Source organism: Suricata suricatta, chromosome 1 (genome assembly GCF_006229205.1).
Source record: "Suricata suricatta isolate VVHF042 chromosome 1, meerkat_22Aug2017_6uvM2_HiC, whole genome shotgun sequence".
NCBI lineage: Eukaryota > Metazoa > Chordata > Mammalia > Carnivora > Herpestidae > Suricata > Suricata suricatta.
This window is the reverse complement of record NC_043700.1, coordinates 49,343,322-49,362,029: the sequence shown is the minus strand read 5'-3', so window position 1 is coordinate 49,362,029 and position 18,708 is coordinate 49,343,322. Positions and strand designations below refer to the sequence as shown.

At 44.5% G+C, this 18,708-nt stretch overlaps 1 protein-coding gene across 1 annotated transcript in view; it reads left to right on the top strand.

Moving 5' to 3' along the window:
- Nucleotides 1-8,882, top strand: part of XKR6 (XK related 6) — a 43,834-nt gene extending 34,952 nt beyond the window's left edge. The window contains exon 5 of the mRNA XM_029950468.1: nt 7,615-8,882. Within this exon, the coding sequence (XP_029806328.1) occupies nt 7,615-8,579 (965 nt within the window). The 3' untranslated portion in view covers nt 8,580-8,882. The remainder of the gene's footprint in view (nt 1-7,614) is intronic.
- The last annotated feature ends 9,826 nt before the right edge of the window (nt 8,883-18,708 follow it).

Here is an 18,708-nt window from a genome sequence, read left to right as displayed (position 1 = left end):
CTATGTCTCCTGGGTGGAGGTGAGGACAGGAGACAGGCAGGAATGTTTACAGAACTTGCACACAGCTGCTTTATCTTTTTCCTGGGAGCATTTCTAAGAAGAGACTGAGCTTTTTAAAAATGTAGGAAGATAGAGGTTGGATGAGTGGAAAGTAAAGAATTGCCCATCTCAAAGGAACTCGGTGTGGGGAAAATACACAGGGAGAATTTGAAGAGCAAATGGTTGAGTTCCCCCAAATATTAGCTTCAGGAAAGAGAGAAGGGTTGAAACACATATATGTTGACCTTGACGTGCAGGTAGATAAATAGCCAGTTGAGCATGTTTCTTGGTTTGGGGAACCTCTAGGGGTACAATACCATACAAATTATGTTGCGGGGGACCAGCCCACGCACCAGAGTCTAAGGGTCTCTGAGTAGGGGGTTGGTGTCGGCGAAATATCTATAAGAAAGAACACAGACAACATGAATGGTGGAAGAGACCACACTTTACTGTGAAACTTGGTGTTTTATATACCATAGGTGATTACATCTTTCTTTTAATGATTACATTGTTTGTAACTTCTTAGGAATCACATGTTTCAGAAAAGATCATTGTTTTCATGGAAGAGAGAACAGAAAGTTAAAGAAAGAAATGAAGTACAATACAGAAGACCAAAAAACATAATTTATCACTAAAAATACATCAGCGGGAGTCTTATTTTGCATACATAGTGTAATATTAACTGAAGCTTATGACAAGGCTATTTTTCTTTAAAAGTTCAAACAATAGTCTGTGAGTAAAGTGCCTCTAACTAGGGGGGGAAGTTTCAATCAGAAAATCTGCCCAATTACTGAAATCACAATTACCAAGTGGCATGAATAATAGGAGAACTAACCCCAGTCTCTGATCCACTTAGGTCAAGCAGTCAAGCGCACATATTTTCAAGTAGGGGAAGCAGAGTCCCAATAGGCCACACAGCACTGCTGGCTGGATGGGCCCCAACATTATGTGAGTATGTAATGTCAGAACATGGCTGCAGCCACATTGAAGTCTCTTAACTTCAGACTCAGTTTCCTCACCTGTAAAATGTGCGTAATAGCCCAGCAAAGAAAGGACGCCATAACTAGGGGAATAGCTAATGGTCCAGTGTAAAGGACAGATCGGCTCCAAATGCCAAATGTCACACATAGTCAAGAGGACAGACAAGTTGTCTGTATGGTGCATTGAGGAATTGGTGACTTCAAAGAGAGTCAACCCCATCGGGGTTGGAGATCAGGAGTAAAGGGGAGGTGGGGGTGTTAAGGGAAGCAAGGAGATTACCCTTGAGAAGTTTGGAGAAGAGACAAAGAGAGGTGGGATCTCACTGGCAGAAAATGCAAGGTCCCAAGAGCTAGTGTTTGTAAGATAGGAGTAACTTGACTGTAGTTATATGCTGATGGGAAGCAGCCAGGAGAGTGGGACTGGGGGTCCCTGCATGGCTGACTTCCTACCCCTGCTCTATCCTGTGCTTAGTGTGCCTTCCCATCCCTCTTCTAAATGTTTTCCTAACATGTGATTTAGTGGTGGAATGGAGCACTTGCAGCAGAAAGGTGGGGGACGGCAGGTGCTAACAGACCTGGGTGTGCATATCCCACCCTCCAAAACCAAATCCTGCTGTTGACCTCTCTACTCTTGCTCTGAAAGCCTTATGGCCATCTTTAGATACCCCTGGGGGTTGAGTACTCCTTGAACCCAAATGCTGTGTTCTCCCTGTGAGATATTGTAGTGTTCTGGTTTCTCCTTCCAGTTTCTTTTCTGCTGATGTATTGGGGTTCCCGCTTGCCATCCCCTTGGTGCAGCCCCATCCTGATCATGGCCCTGCTTTGGTTTGTCATATCTCAGCTTCCCTATCTCACCCCAGTGGCTGGGCCCTACTTCTGCCTTGATCCTTTCCACTGCATCACATCTTTCCTCCTGATTCTGCCCCTTCATCTACCCCTTCCCCTCTGATTTTAGAATCTCATCCTTCCCTAGACACCATGTCACTATGCTTCTCACATGATGGGACATCCACACTTACAGCTTTTGTTTTGTTCCCCAACTGGCAACTGACAGTGACCATTGGGTATTGCATTGACACCAGCAAATTGGGCCTTCCTTGATGACTACCCTCCTTGGCAAGGGGTATCTAACTGCAGATTGCAGTCTTTCATGCTCTGTTCCATAGGTCATAAGATGTGGCCATTCCATTTCTGGAAATCTTAAACCCTGGGTCCAGTGATCAGAGTCTGAAGGCCCCTCTCCCAAGCTTTTCTTGGAGGGAGTGGCCTCCTAGGAGGATCCAGCTAGGTGACTTCCTAGCTGGTAAAGCTGGGCTCCAGGCCACTCAGTGGGCCAACAGCAAACCCCGCCTCCTGGTCTGCATCAGGGAAAGTGAGCTAGCTGTGAAGGTCACTGCCTAGAACTTGTCACAGCCAAACGTGAGGTGTTTAACAATTTCCAGTCTGATCTTTGGAATGCAGAAACTGATCGGGCCATAGTGGGAACAAATCATAAGGCTCCCAGCCTATCTGAGAATTTCACCAGGGGCACAAGGCCCCTTCCAAGGCCAGTTTCTGTAGGCTTGGGTCTTGGCCAGAATAATGCATTGACTTTGGGTTGACCTCAGGCGAGACAGAAATCTTTCAAGTGAGCCACAGCAGTGAAGGAAAACCTTGCACCTCTTCTCTCTGCAATGGAATACACTGCAGGCTTTTGAAGATTAATCACTTGACAGAGGGAAAGCCATCTCACCAGAATCACCTCTTTCTTTATGGCTTGAATGTTACTCTCCTGCGGAAGGTAGACTAGAGTGCAAATTTGGTTTTTATCTCCAAAATCAAAGGCCTTTCTCAGATACCCATGGCTACTACACTTCTTGTACACTCAGCAAAAGATTCAAATCCTTCATGCCCAGAGAACCTAGACTTTCTCTCCTGTCCTGTCACCTAGCCCCCTTCTGAAGCCATATCTGGAGGGCTCATTAGTACAGTGGTTACTTTCAGGGCCACTGGAGTCAAATTCTGAGTTTGAATCCTGACTCTGCTTGATAGATGTATGCATTTTGAAAAATGTCTTGGGGCACCTGGGTGGCTCAGTTGGTTGAGTGCCTACTTCAGCTCAGGTCGTAATCTCATGGTTTGTGAGTTCAAACTCTGTATCGGGCTCTGTGCTGGCAGCTCAGAGCCTGGATCCTGCTTCAGATCCTGTGTCTCTCTCTCTGCCCTCTGCAACTCATGCACGCTCTCTCTCTTTTTCCTTGTCTCTCTCTCTCTCTCTCTCTCTCTCTCTCTCTCAAAAATAAAATAAACATTAAAAAATTAAAAAAAGAAAAATATCTTAAGTTTCTTCATATAAAAAATGGAATCAGAGCACTGTATTAGTTTCCTAGGGCTGCTGTAATAAAATACCACAAACTGGGTAGCTATAACAACAGACCTTTATTTCTTCACTGTTCTAGAGGCTAGAAGTCTAAGACCAAGGTGGAGACAGGCTTGGTTTCTCTAGAGGCCTCCTTCCTTGGCTTGCAGAGGGCCACCTTCTCCCTGTGTCTTCACATGGCCTTTCCTCTGTGTGAGCACATCCCCTGGTGTTTCTGTATGTCCAAATCCCCTTTTCTTATGAGAATACAGGTTGGATTGGATCTGAGCCACCTCTCATGACATCATTTAACTTAATCACCTCCTTAAAGGCCCTATCTCCAAATGCAACCATGTTCTGAGGTCCTAGGGATTAGGGCTTCGACATATGAATTTTTTTTTGTGGGAAGGATGACACAGTTCATCCCATAAGAAGTACCTTCATTACAAGGTTCTTCTAAATAAGATAATGCATTTACAAGGTCAGTGAATCACGCTGTGTTCTCTGGGACAGTCAGGTACATGGTTAGGGAACACTCCTATCTAAGGCTCTCTCCCTCCCCTGCCCCAGTTGAGCCCCCAGAATTAGCTGGCTTCCCCGAAAACACTTTATGCTGACAGTCCTTCAAAGAAGAGATGCTGTTACAGTCCTGTGGGTTTGGGCCATAAACTTTGTCCAGGGAAATGATGCAAATGTGGCAAATCATGAGGTGTTTAATCCCTTGATCAAGTGTAACAAATGTACCAATGTCATAGATGGGGTCCAGACAAGTTTCTTGGAGATGAGTTGATAACAGGTGTATCTAATGCCCTCTACCATTTGTTCTTGAGCCCTTGGAGGGCAAGTGTTTCTCTGTATTGAGCATCCAGCAAGAAACTCAACTCCCAAATGGCTTCCTAAAGTGGGCCTGATTTTTCTGGACTCGTCTCTAAGATGTACTCAGCCCATCAGCAGCACTGACTCTGGATCCCCCAAAAATGTGTCTGGAGATTTGCACAGAAGAGGGAATTCTTTGGTGAATGTGGTGAATTATAAAGTAGCCACACCCAGACATTCCTCTTCCAAAGGATCATCTCTGTCAATGCTACTGGCAGAGAGAGTAGGGCAGGCTTGGCATGGAATGCTGCCCCCACTCATGTTTCTTCCTGTCCCTGCTTGCTATGCTCAGGCTCTGAAGAGAAGAGAGACCCAAAAAATGCATTATGTTTGGTCTTGGGCAGGGCCTCTGCCCTGGGCACCCTGCACATAAGCCAGGTATCAGAAGTTCCCACCTTCTCTTTCTTTTTAACTCAGAGCATTTGCACAATGCCAAGGATGTGGCCTGGCATTCAAGGCCCTGAAGTACAAACAGCTTGGTGTTATAATAGACACCTGCCATTAGAGAAGGTTGATGGCCTTTATTACAAATGACCTCAAGAAAGGCGTTACCTGATGATCTCTGGAGAGCAGAGCTGACAAAGGTAGAGGATGCAGAAAAAAATGGAGTGTTGGGACCAGTGTGATAAGGCAGGCAGAGAGCTAGCTGTACTGTGGGCCTAACATTACTGTCAGTGGTTGTCAGGTAATCTTAGGCAAGGCACCCACATACCTGTACTTCTGCATTCTGTTGAATGAGTGGGTTGAAGTCATGGTCTGTGAAACTGCCTGTGGATATTCTGTTTGGTGATGTACAATATACCAAATTGGGACAGATAAGACAGAGAGTTAAGACTGGGGCTGATGAGCAGTCCCACAGCTGAGTGCTCAGATGTGTCTCCCATGTGCCTCTGTCCCAAGTCTTCCTTGTAATTAGCATGAATGTTGTTTGGGAAACATTCATACTATATTCCAGACAGCAATTCCAGAAACACTGACCAAGATCCAAGGCAGTGTATGGGTCACCTCGGAGGGAAGCATTTTCTGTAACACTTCATGATGGGGGAAGCAGAACACAGCCCTCAAAACCACAGGGACAAATCTGGAAATGGCAGAGGTAACCAGAAGATAGAATAATGAGGAACAATTATTTGTATTTGGCTCACTACATTGATGGACATCTGAATTACTGTTTATTCATATTTGGCATGGACGGGGCTAATGTCACAACACACAGAATATCAAGATCAGCATGGTGAGGGCTGAGGGGCTGTCCTGCTTCTGAACCCCACGTCTGTTCAAAAGCACACCCAGTGTAAGACCGAGTGAGACCATGCTCTGGCAAAAGATAAGCTGCGTTTTCTTATTTCTCAAGCTAGGCACTCATGTTTTTCTTTTGAACTGCAGGAGTAATACATTCTGATTTATTAGAAGAAACAAAAAAATCAAGGCTTCTTGCCATTCAGCTTCTGTAGAATTCCCATCTGATTATTAAAGGAGAGCTGTACCACCAAGATTATTAAAAGCAAGAAATGAGTTTACCAGGAGAGGGGTTGATGTCATAAACAGTTCCTGTTTAAAGGAAACTTCTGATAATGCTCCAGCATTGGTAATAAGCCTGGCACAGACTGCCAAGGTGATTGCACATTCCCTGCCCTCTGGAAACCTACAGCCTAAATCATGTGACTCCCAAGAGCACCCATTCCCCTATCTGCCCCAACCCGACCAGACAGCATGAACACAGGAGGCTCTGAAAGGTTAGCATGACTACGGTGACGTGGTTATGGAGCACACATTGCCTCAGCAGATGGTGGTGGGAATACCCTGTGCATACAACGGGCAGAGCAAGACAAACAAAGTATCATGTTCAGAACTTTCCAGAAAGGTGAGAGGAAACTGTTAGGTGTTTTCAAGATTGGCTTTCAAAATTGTAATGGTTTCTCCCATTTGTTTTCAATCTTGGTTGCTATTATTATGAAAGCAACACATACTCCTTGTAACAATTGACAGTCTGGGGTGTTTTTCTAGGCTCACACCAGTGTAATGGTTTTTGTTATCGTACTATATTGTTCTGCAAGCTGTGAACCTGAGCGTCTCTGTGAAATGTTGGAAGGAAGCTCTGTGAGGTGGTTGAGGAAGACAGATGCAGGGAGGGTGTAAAATGACTTTGACTCTTCACTAGGCTTAGAGGGGAGTGGGGCAGTGATCAGGGCCCAGGGAAAGACAAATCAAAGGCAGTTTAATGAGTCTCTTGATGAGACAGTATTCAGGACCTCAACCAAATTTAATTGCATTTAGTTCTGAAATCTGAGGAGAAAGGGAAAATCAAGGAGGCTCCTGATGGATGGAGTGGAGAACATGTGTGAGGGAGTAGAGGGATGATGGGGAGTCTTGCCTTAGAGGAGATTATATGATAATACCTGACTAATAGCTGGTTGCTGTGGGCTGATTTGGAGAGAGTCCAGTAACTAACTGTTGTGTTCAGTTCGATTCAGTTCAAATAGGCAGCATTATAAATAATATTGCTCCATAGCGACTGAAGTTATCACTGAAACGCAGGGGAATGATGAGCAGGGGTGCTGAGTGGAAATAGTGTTTCCAAAGCATGAGAAACACTCCTGAGTCAGGACAAAGACCAGAGAATCATGGCCTCCAAATCAAGGCCTCAGAGAACTTGGAGCCATGGTGGGGTGGGGAAAGCAGTAAGGATTGAGTGAGGATGAGAGAGAAAGGAGTGAATGAGAAAGGCAGCCACCCAAACAGACAGAAGATCCCACAGTTCTTGGTCAGGGTAGCCTAAGGCAGTGGATGGAGAAGCTAAATGCAAAAGTTTCAGTTAAGAGGCATTGGGCAAGCTGATGAAAAGGCAAGAGAGATGTCAGTGTCTTCCCAGCAGAGAATAATTGTACAGCTTGTGGCAGTGAGCAAGCTGTCGGTCTTCACCATCAGTGATACCTTTTACGGGCTCTTCTGAGAACATAGGCTGCTAATGACAGGTACACCAACCCTGACCACATGTTAGAGTGCGACAAGGATCCCCCACAAGCTCATGATCCCTTCAGAAAGAACATGTGCCGCCCAGCCCACAGCAGATGTAAGGAACCACCACAGTGGCCCCAGTTCTTGTCTCCCCAGGCAAGGCACATCAGCCCCAGCTTCACTCTTGATGTGTGGCTCCCCAGCAGTTCTGGACTGGGGCCTTAAAAAACTAACAGTCAATCTCAAAAGTTGTCAGTTTAGGGAACAGCTGTGACTTCCATGGCCCATTCCTGATTGTGTGCTTCTTTCTCCCTCTTCCTTTAGACCTCGGTGTGTGTGGGCATCTCCTTGACCGGCAGCCCTGTTGTGCCCTGCACATGATGTCCAAGGTTTTGACTGTGTGGGTTTGTGTCTTTCTGGCAGGTGTCTCCTCTGTGACTTCCCTGATGTCCCTGGCTTGGGTGCTAGCCTCCTATCACAAGCTGCTGCGGGACTCCAGGGACGACAAGAAGAGTATGAGCTACAGAGGGGCCCTCATCCACCTCTTCTGGCGCCTCTTCACCATCTCATCCAGAGTTATCTCTTTTGCCCTCTTTGCTTCCATATTCCAGCTCTACTTCGGGATCTTCGTGGTGGTTCACTGGTGTGCCATGGCCTTCTGGATCATCCATGGCGGAACAGACTTCTGTATGTCCAAGTGGGAGGAGATCCTCTTCAACATGGTGGTAGGGATCGTGTACATTTTCTGCTGGTTTAACGTCAAGGAAGGGCGGACTCGATATCGAATGTTTGCATATTATACGATAGTCTTGACAGAGAATGCTGCCTTGACGTTCCTTTGGTATTTTTACAGAAACCCGGAGACCACTGACTCCTATGCGGTGCCAGCACTGTGTTGTGTCTTTATTAGCTTTGTGGCTGGGATCGCATTGATGCTCTTATATTACGGTGTGCTGCATCCCATGGGGCCGCGAGCTAAGATTTTTGCCAGCTCCTGTTGTGCCGAGCTGCTCTGGGGCATCCCTCTGCCCCCCGATGTTGAGCCCATGGCGCCTCAGACCCCTGGGTACCGGGGGACCCAGGTTACGCCTACCAGAGCCGTAACGGAACAACAGGAGGATCTCACGGCTGACACTTGCTTGCCCGTTTTCCAAGTGAGACCCATGGGGCCCCCGACCCCGTCGGGGCGTCCTTACCATCCAGAAGGGCCCCTCATTAAGATTGACATGCCAAGAAAGAGATACCCCGCTTGGGATGCTCATTTTGTAGACAGGAGGTTGAGAAGGACTATTAACATTCTGCAGTATGTCACCCCCACCGCAGTAGGCATTCGGTATCGGGACGGACCGCTCCTCTATGAGTTGCTACAGTATGAGTCTTCACTCTAAGAGCATCTTGACCCAAGTTGAGAAGGGGACCTTTAGGTTTGGTTTGCGGTAAACACCGCTTACAAGAAATATAACCCTCCCTTCCCCTGATACACAAAACCACCACCACCACCACCACTACCACCACCACCACCATCACCACCAACAATGCTACAAAAAAAAAAAAGAAAAGAAGTCACAACCCCTTCAGATAAGCTTTCTTTCCAGTCGCTGTATGTATACAAAGATATTCTCTATGTTTTGTAAGTAAAAACAAAAAGAAAACTTTTCTTTTGTTTTTTACACATAAGAAACAGTATTGAAAAATCCCACACTATGGTTCATAGGGTGGAGAAGGAGGAGTTGTCTCCACTCCAAAAGAAAAACAAAGTTTTATACCTTACACCAAGTGTAGATCATTTACGGGATTGGTGCTGATTGAAAGAACAAAACAAAACAAAACAAAACAAACACAAACAAACAAAAAAACCTTCAACTGCCTTATGCCCTTAGGTGCTGAGTTTCATTAAGTACTGTCACGTTTTCTCATGCAAAACTCTCTGGTGATTTTTGCACCAGGAGAGGGAAAATTAAACAATCAAATGAAACTAATCTAGAAACAAAACAAAAACCAACCAACAAAAAGCCCACAAAGCAATCATTCTTCCTATCTGATTATTTGTATTGAACAAAACAAATTTACCAAAAGCAAAGGCATAGAAACCCCTCCTTTTTGATTTGTCTCCCAGTCTCCTGTCCTTGCCCCTAATTTATCAGCACCTTCTAGGAGCCAAAGTCTGGCTGTTTGAAATCCAAATGGCTGGAGAAGCTACTTGAAGGTTGACTATGTGCCATTTTAGCATTTGCCCACTGAGAATCACATTTGTTTCCCGGTGTACAGCAACACAGAACAAAATGAAAAGCCACCCCAATAATTCTGTAAGAACAGGAAATTCTAAAGCAAATTAAAGGAGATCTCCATTTCTGTAATCAAAGAACATCAGTAATAATAAAACTCAGCATAGTAGCAAAAAGAATGACATCAATTTAAAGGCACAATACTTAATCAGTGACCGGCAAAAAATGATTTGTTCTGTCATTTTAAGGCCGTGAAAGGTATACATTTATCACATGTGATATTGTGTAAGGCCTCTTCTGTTTCCATTTGGTGGGAAGCCTTAAATTGATCTGGAAAGAATTCTTCATTTTTCATTTGTGCTTTTAAAAAATATTAACAAAAGAGGAAAATTAGAATATAAAAAAAAGTCAAATTGTAATAACTGACCCATTTCAAAGACTGTTTGGTGCTTCTGTCTTTCACCATTGTGGTTGGCTGAAAGTCATTCAGCTCACTTGGTGCATCTGGGTTGAGTGGAAAATTTTGTGTGTGTAGTGAGTGTGTGTGTGTGTGTGTGCGTGTGTGTGAGTGTGCCATAGCACACGTCTATATGTGTGTATGTGTCTGCTGCAAGGTCTTGCCAGAAATGTAGAAAACTGATATAAGACAGACTCTGGGTATGGCTGAGGTGGAGTATAAGGGTGCTGGGAGTGGGAACAGGGAGAAGGGGATGGTGCTTGACTATCAGCCCCTGTCTGGATGGCGAGACTCATACCAGCAGCAATACTCTGGGTCTTAGGGGCACGTCATTTGGGTGAAGATGTGATTCAATTATTTATTTTCACGTTGTACCAAGTTGAATTTCTGGAGGTGTTGCAAGTATGTTCAACCATTTTTAAATGTTATTTTTCAAAAAGTATTGCTCCTGTAAGGAATATTCTGTTCTAGGACATCTTTTCAATCCCATTGTATCTCTACTTGGGCACAAAAAAAAAAAAAAAAAAAAAAAAGGAAAAGAAAAAAATCACAAAAAGAAAAAATCTCCACAAAAAAGATATATATAAATATATACATGCTTATATATATATTTATATATAACTCTGTGTGTGTGTGTATATATATATATGTATATACAGATACACAATATTTTTCAGTAAATACTGTTTGTCTTTGCTGTATGGAGCTGAGGTTTTTTTTTTTTAATTCCAGATATAACTGTTTAGGGTGCAAGACCTCACATTGAACTATTCTCAAAAGAAGTTCAAAATCTGAGGATTTTTTTTATGTTTGTGGCTTTTTAAAAAAAATTATTATTCAAAAAGTCTTCTCCTTCCCACCCCCTTTATTGTTTAACTAAATCTGTTAAAAAGAAAAAAAGAAAAAAGAAAAAAAAGAACAAGGTTTAAATTTCCTTTCAGTTGTAAACTGGATGCTCCTCTTTTTATTCAGGTCCCTTTGATTTCCTTTGTTATTACTAAACTTTGCAGCACTGTCCTGTCCCCCTACCTGACTCAGTTGTCTCCTCAGGTCCTCCCTGGCAGAAAGGAGGAAGGGAGGAGAGGTGCAGAGAGCCTGTGGCCCTCGTGCCCGGCTGTCTAGGAAGCATGATGCACAGAGCATACCCAGGCCTTGGCAAAGACCAGCCATGCAGGACTGTCTCCATCCGTCCAAGGGACAGGCCCATGGGCCATTCAGTAGTTAATTGGGAATTCCAATCTGGTCAAAGGTGCTTTCCTTTTTATTCTGCTTCCCTGCCGAGGGCTTAGCTTCCTGCTTACTCTGCTGAGGCTGGAGGAGGTGATGCCATTTGAGAGGGGCCATCCCATCACTGTGGTCCTAACTCTTGTCTGCCTTGGCTCTGGGGCTGTGTGTGCCTCGAGCCCTATAGACATCTGTCGCTGAAGCGGTCCTTGACACTGTCCGCTGTGCATCCCTTTGGGACCTCTGCCACTTTGGCTTGTTTGCCTGTCCTTTCCTTTTCTGTTTCATTTTGATACAGTCACAGGCTTTAATTTGTCACCTGTATTCTACTACTCCACATTTAGCATGTACACACTTGCGTATGTTTGTGTGTGTGTTTATGTGTGTGTGTATTTATGTTTACATGCAACTGAGAAAATTACCAACATTCGTGGACCTCGAGCACCAAAAGTTGGGGTGACAACTTCCAACTCAGGGAGGGCCCTCTGGGTTCTTAGCCACTGGGAGCAAATGAGAAGACCACAGGCATTTCAGAAATCCTTTCTTTTGATCTCTGTTGGGCTGAGCTCCACAAGACTCAGGCAGGAGGGCACACTTGTCCCATGAAACATTACTCCCCACCTCTCCATCATGCCAGTTACTTTCTTAATGATGAAAATGAAAATGTGCATTATGAGCAGGAGCAGGGAAATCTGGTTTTTCAGAGGAACAGAAGAAGGAAGAAAAGTCTGGAAAGAAGTAAAAAACATGGAAGGGTGGCAGGGACACATAAAGAAAATAACTAGAGGACAGTTTTCATTTGCCTTCTCAGTACCATCAGCCTACAGCAGGTCCTTATGCTTTCCAATACCCTGGAGACCCTCTGGCCACTAGTCCCAACCAGTAGGTTCCTTTGGTCTTCTCCCCCTCCCCCTCCCTCCCCCGTCCATGGGGCTGCTGGAGGCTGGCAGACTCCACACACTCCTCTGCTCAGAGGCCACTCCTGGGAGGTCTGTCTCTCTCCATGGAAGACTTTGGTTCTACAAACCTGACCCTTCAGGCTGCTCTGTGGCAGGGTCACTCAGTGAGCAGCGGTGAACTCATCCCACACTAGGAATCTGCTTTTAGCCTGCCGTTTGCCTGAGCGCCTGGCAAACCTCTTATAGGAGCTGTTGCCCCCTGCTGACCCCAGGGGAGTGCTTGATGAAAACTGATTAACTCTCTATATTTAGCTCTGGTGGGAGATGAGCACACTGTACCAGGAGCTGTAGAATAAAACAGGAAGCTAATCCCCTCTCTTTACTTACTGGCACTCCCCTCATCAAATCTGCCCACAACCCCACAAAGAGACTGGCTCTTCATTCTCAGAAATAGGTACTATCGCTAAAGTCTGGCTGATTTTGTTAGCATTCTTTCTACAAGTTCTGTTTCTCCCTTGCTCAGGAAGTGTGCCTCTTCTCTGGGCCTTGGCATGAAAGGAAACATTGCTCTCTTCAGCATTCAGGTGATGTCCTCTGAGATCATTGTCATAAGTCTGTGACATCCCAACTGAGAATGTCATGTCTCTTTAGACCATGATGAGGGGCGAAAAGAGGGTTTAAATTTATCAGATGAGCCTCCACTGGCCTCACTCACCCCCAAAGTTTCTCCTATCTCAAAAACACCTCTCCACTCTGTCTCCACAAAATTCAACTTGCTCTGTGGGGTCAGACTTGTCCAAACAAGTTGGGAACCAGGGGTACTATAGGGAACAGGCTCCATCTCTCTGATGGAACATGCTGCCAACATATCCCTTTCCAGTCGAGGAGGACAACACCTCTTTATGGCTCCGGGGGCTCCCCAACTCCTACCAGATCTACCTTCCCAGAAACAAATTCAGTCAATAGTCTTTGGCCCTGGTGGCCTAACTTACCATCACCTCAATAGCCACGGCCCCTCTGAGTCTCAGAATGGCTTAAAAGAGTACAAATACCTGTCTAGACCATGGCCATGATGATGATTCTATTGGCCTTGTGGCATCTCATGCCATAGACAACAGACCCTATCCCAATAGGAGCCCTATTCTTAGAAAAATTTATAGGTTTTTAAAAAATACTAAATGACATCATTTTCTGAAGTCTCCCTCTACTTTTCCCCCTCCCACACAGTCATAGTGGCAGAAGCAGAGGTTTCTGATGCTGATCCTGTTTGGAGGACTTCTTAACATGGTTCCACTCCTTTGTATACACTGAAACTTCTTTCCCTGTGTTTATGTGCTTGATAGAGAGGGCATACCTCCCCTTTCCCTGTCTACTCTGCTCCTTGCTCCTGGGGAATGAGGGATCTATATTAAGCCCCAAGACCTGATGCCCCGAGACTGCAGCAAAATTTTCTCCATTACCTGGGAAAAGATGTAAGGAGAGGATAGTAGCATGCAGGTTAGAGCCTCTGGTCTGGAGAAAAGGATGTCAGATCCCAAAGGAGAATGGGCCTGGGGTATATTCTGTCTATGGCATCCACACCCTCTGGCTCCCAGCTCCAATGGGGTGAACTGGGTCACCTAACATTTGCTTAGTACACAAGATGGCATTTTCCTTTCCAAGGAAAGTGCCTCCTTATTCAAAGTGAGCCCTTTCAGGCCTCTTGTGTGTGATGACAGCACCTGCAGGTGGTGGCCTGGATGAGGGGGCACTCCTTGTGTACACACAAAAAAAGCTAAAATCTGTAATTTCTTTGCTAAACTGAAAAATGTTCAAACAACCCTACCAGATTTGGTGTGGTGGCATGCAAATTTGGAGAGTGCAAAAAGAGCTCATTGCAAGTAATTTCACCTAGATTTCAAGTGATGTTCCTAGTGTAGACTTAGAAAACTGCCAGGAAAGTCTTGAAGAGCTCACAGAACACCTGAAAAAGATCCTGAATGATGAAAGAAAAGGACACAGATGCATAGGCAGACTCATCCCAGTGGCTGGATTAGCCTTATAGGTAGCAGTTCTGTTCATTTCATTCTCAAACATTTATTGATTACTAGATTCTGTTGGGCAGCCTTCCTTATGAAGCACACACAAGTATCCTATGATATTTGTGAATTTAAGTCAACATTAGTTCCTCTTATTAAAGTCCAGGTGTCAATGAGGTGAATAAAATGGGAAGTTCTTCAAGGTTAAAGTCTATAGCATAATCCCCTCATCCCCATTGCAGTGGTTAACCTATCACAGGCTACAAAACCATACGTTTGTACGAAGGCTGTCCCCAGAGCATCTTAAATCAATGTGTGCCTGTCCCAATTGTAAAACTTGTAAAGAGGAAACTCTGCCCTCTCAGAGATTTTTTTGAAGCCCCTCGCTGGGGAAAAACACGCATTCCTGCAATTACAACACAAGCCTCTTTCTCATCCATCTTTAGCTATTTTAAAAATTTTGTTTCTTGCTTAAAACACTGCATCTTGTGCTATTGGCCAAATATCAAAAGACAAAGGCACTGCCTTGATCTGCCTGCAGCTTTATTTCTTTGCCTGCCTGGTTCTGTCTGCCTTACTTGACTCTCTCGGGCACCATCTGCTTCTTCTCCACCTCCTGGAAAGAAGCTGTGCCTTCTTGCTCCCTGTACCTTTCCTTGCAGTGGCTGGCGGGACATGGCTGGTATGTACTGGAGCCAAAGGTTGGGAGTGCTATTAATGGCAGCTCCTGAGGGCAGCAGACGGACAACCATAGGAGATCCCCCTGTACATGGCCAACACCTTGTGTCAAGGGCTAAGAATAGACCAAATTGGAAATGAGCAGGCAGAACCTAAGGGGCACCTGCCTTGGCCTGCCCCATCCCATGTAGAACAATATGCAAGCCCAGATAGGAGATGCCTGCCCCTGCCAATCCGTAACGTGAATCACAAGACCCCACAACACAAACTGAAGTCAGTCAGCTCACCCATGCTCATCCAGGAAGGACTACTCCTAAAGTCCATCCTTATGGAGGACAAGTCCGCCAAGGAGGACAATAAAAATAATTTCCTTTGGGTATAGTGCCAATTGGTAAGCCAGTGAACATCTCTCTAGAAGCAGTGTTTGGCCCTATGTCATGGTGGATATAGACAACTGGTCACCTGTTTCATGAACTCTTTTGGTCTGTTTCTCTATTCCCCAACATAGCTCTGGGGTCCTCAGGCTAGAGTTGGGGTTAGGAGATTTGTTTTAGCTGTAGACTTCCTACAAGCTTTTCTTTAGACCCAGAAAGTTCAGGAAATATCACAGGCTGATTCAGGGTCCCCACTGTGATCATGGATAACTCACTTCACCTCTTGGTGCCTTGGTTTCTCCATCTGTAAAGTGGAGAGAGAGAAGGCTAACCTCTTCTTTCTCTCTTGCTCAGGGATGCTGTGAGGACTCAGTCATTATTGCCTGTAGCAAAGGCATCATATAAGGAATAGTGGTGACCTCATTACTTAGGAAGTGGAACCTGGAAGACCACTGGATGAGCAGGGCAGCTGGATAGGGAGAAGTCTCACACACCTGTAGTTCTTAGATACTTCACAGCACTGTGAACCCAGCATAATGGTACTCTGGTCAGGTGACCGAGGGTCACCTAGCTCAAGCCAGCCACTTGTAATTCTAAACCAAATGTCCCGATGTTAATTTTTCCTAAAGTATCAGAGAATATATGGGGGGATCAATTTGAAAACTGATATTCATTTAGCCTTGGGCAGACAAGAGAATGGTTGCATGGGGAGTATTTGGGTGGTTTTTAAGGTGGGTGAAAGCTCTTTAGGAAATATCCCGCACTTTTGTTCTTCCTCACAATCTTTTTCAACCTTGAGGCTCACCTCATCAAATGGACTCACCTTCTCTTTGCCTCTTGCAGAGTAAAGAAACAAACTTTTTTTTTTTTAAACATCCGTCAGCCAAAATGTGCGTCCCAATGGTGGGTTTTAATCATTCCCTGGTGTGCTTTGAGTGGAGCCTGCAGGCAAAGATTCTAAGACAAATGGGCTGGGGAATGTCACTATTGATTTTTATCCAAATCAGGGTATTTTTTTTCCTTAACATTTGAATTGGAAATTTTAATTGAGTTTCTTTTTCTTTCCTTTTTTCTTTTTCTTTTTCTTTTTACTATGGTTTGACTGTTATCAATTCAACTACCAAGACACCCTTTGAGCAAGAAAACAGACTCATGCTAAGAACCCATGCTAAGTTCTTAGGACTCAACTAGAGTGAGGGCAGGTGGGAGCAGTGGAGAATAACACTAGCACTCCAGGAGGACTGCTGCAACATTGATTTTTTATTGGCTCTTAGAACCTTCTTGGAGAGGAGAATTCTAGAAGTTTTACCTGTTCTAGATCAGTCAACCTGGCTCTGGCCCTTTCCTTGGAGTTCAGGTGTATTTCAATATAAAATTCTATTTTTAAAAAAGGCACCTCTGAGACTGTCCCAAAGGAACAGATAATTCACCCAATCAGGTTCTAATTGTTGCTGCAAATCCTCCTGCTCTTTGGCTGTGGATCCCAGACAAGAACTCCTTTCCCACCTGCTCTGACTCTGTTCTCCAAGACTAATATTATTGTTTTGATAGCACAAGGGACCAGACCATAGTTTGGAATTCAGTAATGAGTTCTGTTTGATTTTGTACCTGATCATTCTGTGGATAGGCCAAATCCTGCCGGGATTATTTGTTTCCACAAGGTATTTCTGGTGGTTACCTGAAGGAAGGAATAAATGAGACCTCCAATTGATTCCCTGTTCTCATCGGCATTCCTCTTTTGACTGGGATGGATGGCAAATGAACTGTATAGCATTTATGAATGAGGACTTCGAAGATGGACATGTGGAACCACAGAGAATACAATGACTCAGTAGATGGGTAGGAAGAGTGATAAAGAAGAGGAAGTCTTCCGGAAGTATGTGGAAAGAAAATATTTGCAACCATCTAATTGTTACTTCCTACACACTCTGGGGCAGAAATAGCAAAGGATATTCTTTTCAAACAGAGGAAATCAATTTTACTGAGTGACATATTTGAGCATTATTGTTTTATGGAAGGGTCAGAGAAAGCATCTCAAGGAAAGAAAGGCACGTTCTCATGAACAGATCATGTCACTAGAAGTAAAATATCCAGGACTCCATCCTTCTGTGGACCTAGGTCAAGTCACTCTTGGGGCCAATTTCTCTTTCTGTAAAATGGAAAGAGTATTGCTTACTTACCTCACAGGGGTGTTGTGAGGATAAAGTAATTAACATCTTGGTAAAGCACTTTGAGGATAAAAGTATTATAGTTATCAAGTTTGCTTCTTATTTAAAATCCTTTTAAACTTTGATTGAGCTCCTGCTGTATGCAAGGCACCATGCTATGTACCACGGAAGAAGGGGAAGGTGATCTAGCTCTTCTCCTCTTTTTTGATTAATGGATATTTTAAAAATGATTACAGGAGGACAGAATACAGAGTTATTTCTATGTGGGTCAAGAAAGATGTTCCCTGTCTTTCCACCCAGAAAGGCTACTCTTCTTTCCTCCCCAAATATTTGGGTGAGAAGGGAGGACTTTAAATCCTTTCACTCCCATTAGAGAATTCTACTCTAAGAAGCAAACTAATATTGGTTGGTTTCCTCCCTTTGGGGGAAAATGAAGGCAAATCTCAGTGAGCGCATCCTGTGACCAGCAGATACGGTTCTATTATTTCAATAATTTCTCCTGCTCAGCCTCAGTATTCCCATAGCCTTCATCTTCTCTCTCCAGACTCAGAGAACAGTTTGCTTATGCTGTGCTGGAACAATAGCTGAATATGTTTTGGTTGGTTTGTATCCTTGGAGAGTCTGGTATTCTGTTGTTTGCTGGGAAGTCTTGGCTTCCAAAGACAAGGGTCTTTACTAGAAAACAAATCAAAACATGTGACTTGTCTTTAAAAACTTTTTTCAGTGGTGGGGGGAGGAGTTTTCAGTTGCTTAGCTATCAAAAGCCTTTTAAAATTTCTCATCTGTTTTTCCATGTGCAAAGTTCTTCCCTTCCCGAACACACTCAAGAAATCAAGTCTGGATTCTTAAATACTCTAAAATATAGCACATCTCAAATTATTCACTGAGTGCTGTGCCTAAAGTTTGCTAGTTTCTACAAATAGCCAAACACCTATTGAGCTAAACAGGTTGGAATTCCAGACCCAAGGTGAAGCTTCCTGAAAGTGCCCCAGAGCTTAGTTTTGCGAATGCTCATTCAGTGTTAGTAGGGGTATCTCCCCGCCCCCCACCCCCCGCCCCCCAAAATCTCCATGCTACAGAAAGAACTTTGTCAGAGCTCAGTGGGGGCTTCCTCTGTGTTTTAGGACCAGAGTGAAACCATTTGTTATTTTGAAAATGATTATATGATCCCCGTCTTTAGGGAAAGAAAAAGATTACTTTCTTTTCCTTTAAGAAGCCAGAAGGGACAAAGAGAAAGGGAAGGTTATTTGGTTTGAAAAGATGTAAGACCCTGTGGTCCACAGTGGTTCTCTTGTCACCTTGGACACAGGACTTGGGAAGCTCCATGTGAGTCTGCGTAGGAACCCAAGGTATTAAGGAGTACTTTTCCTTCCAACCTAGGACCCGAGGAAGGGACTTCTTCAGCTTGGGTGCTGCCTGGCCCCAGATCATACTGTTCTTCTTAGCCACTTCTCCAGCCTGTGCCCGACTGCTC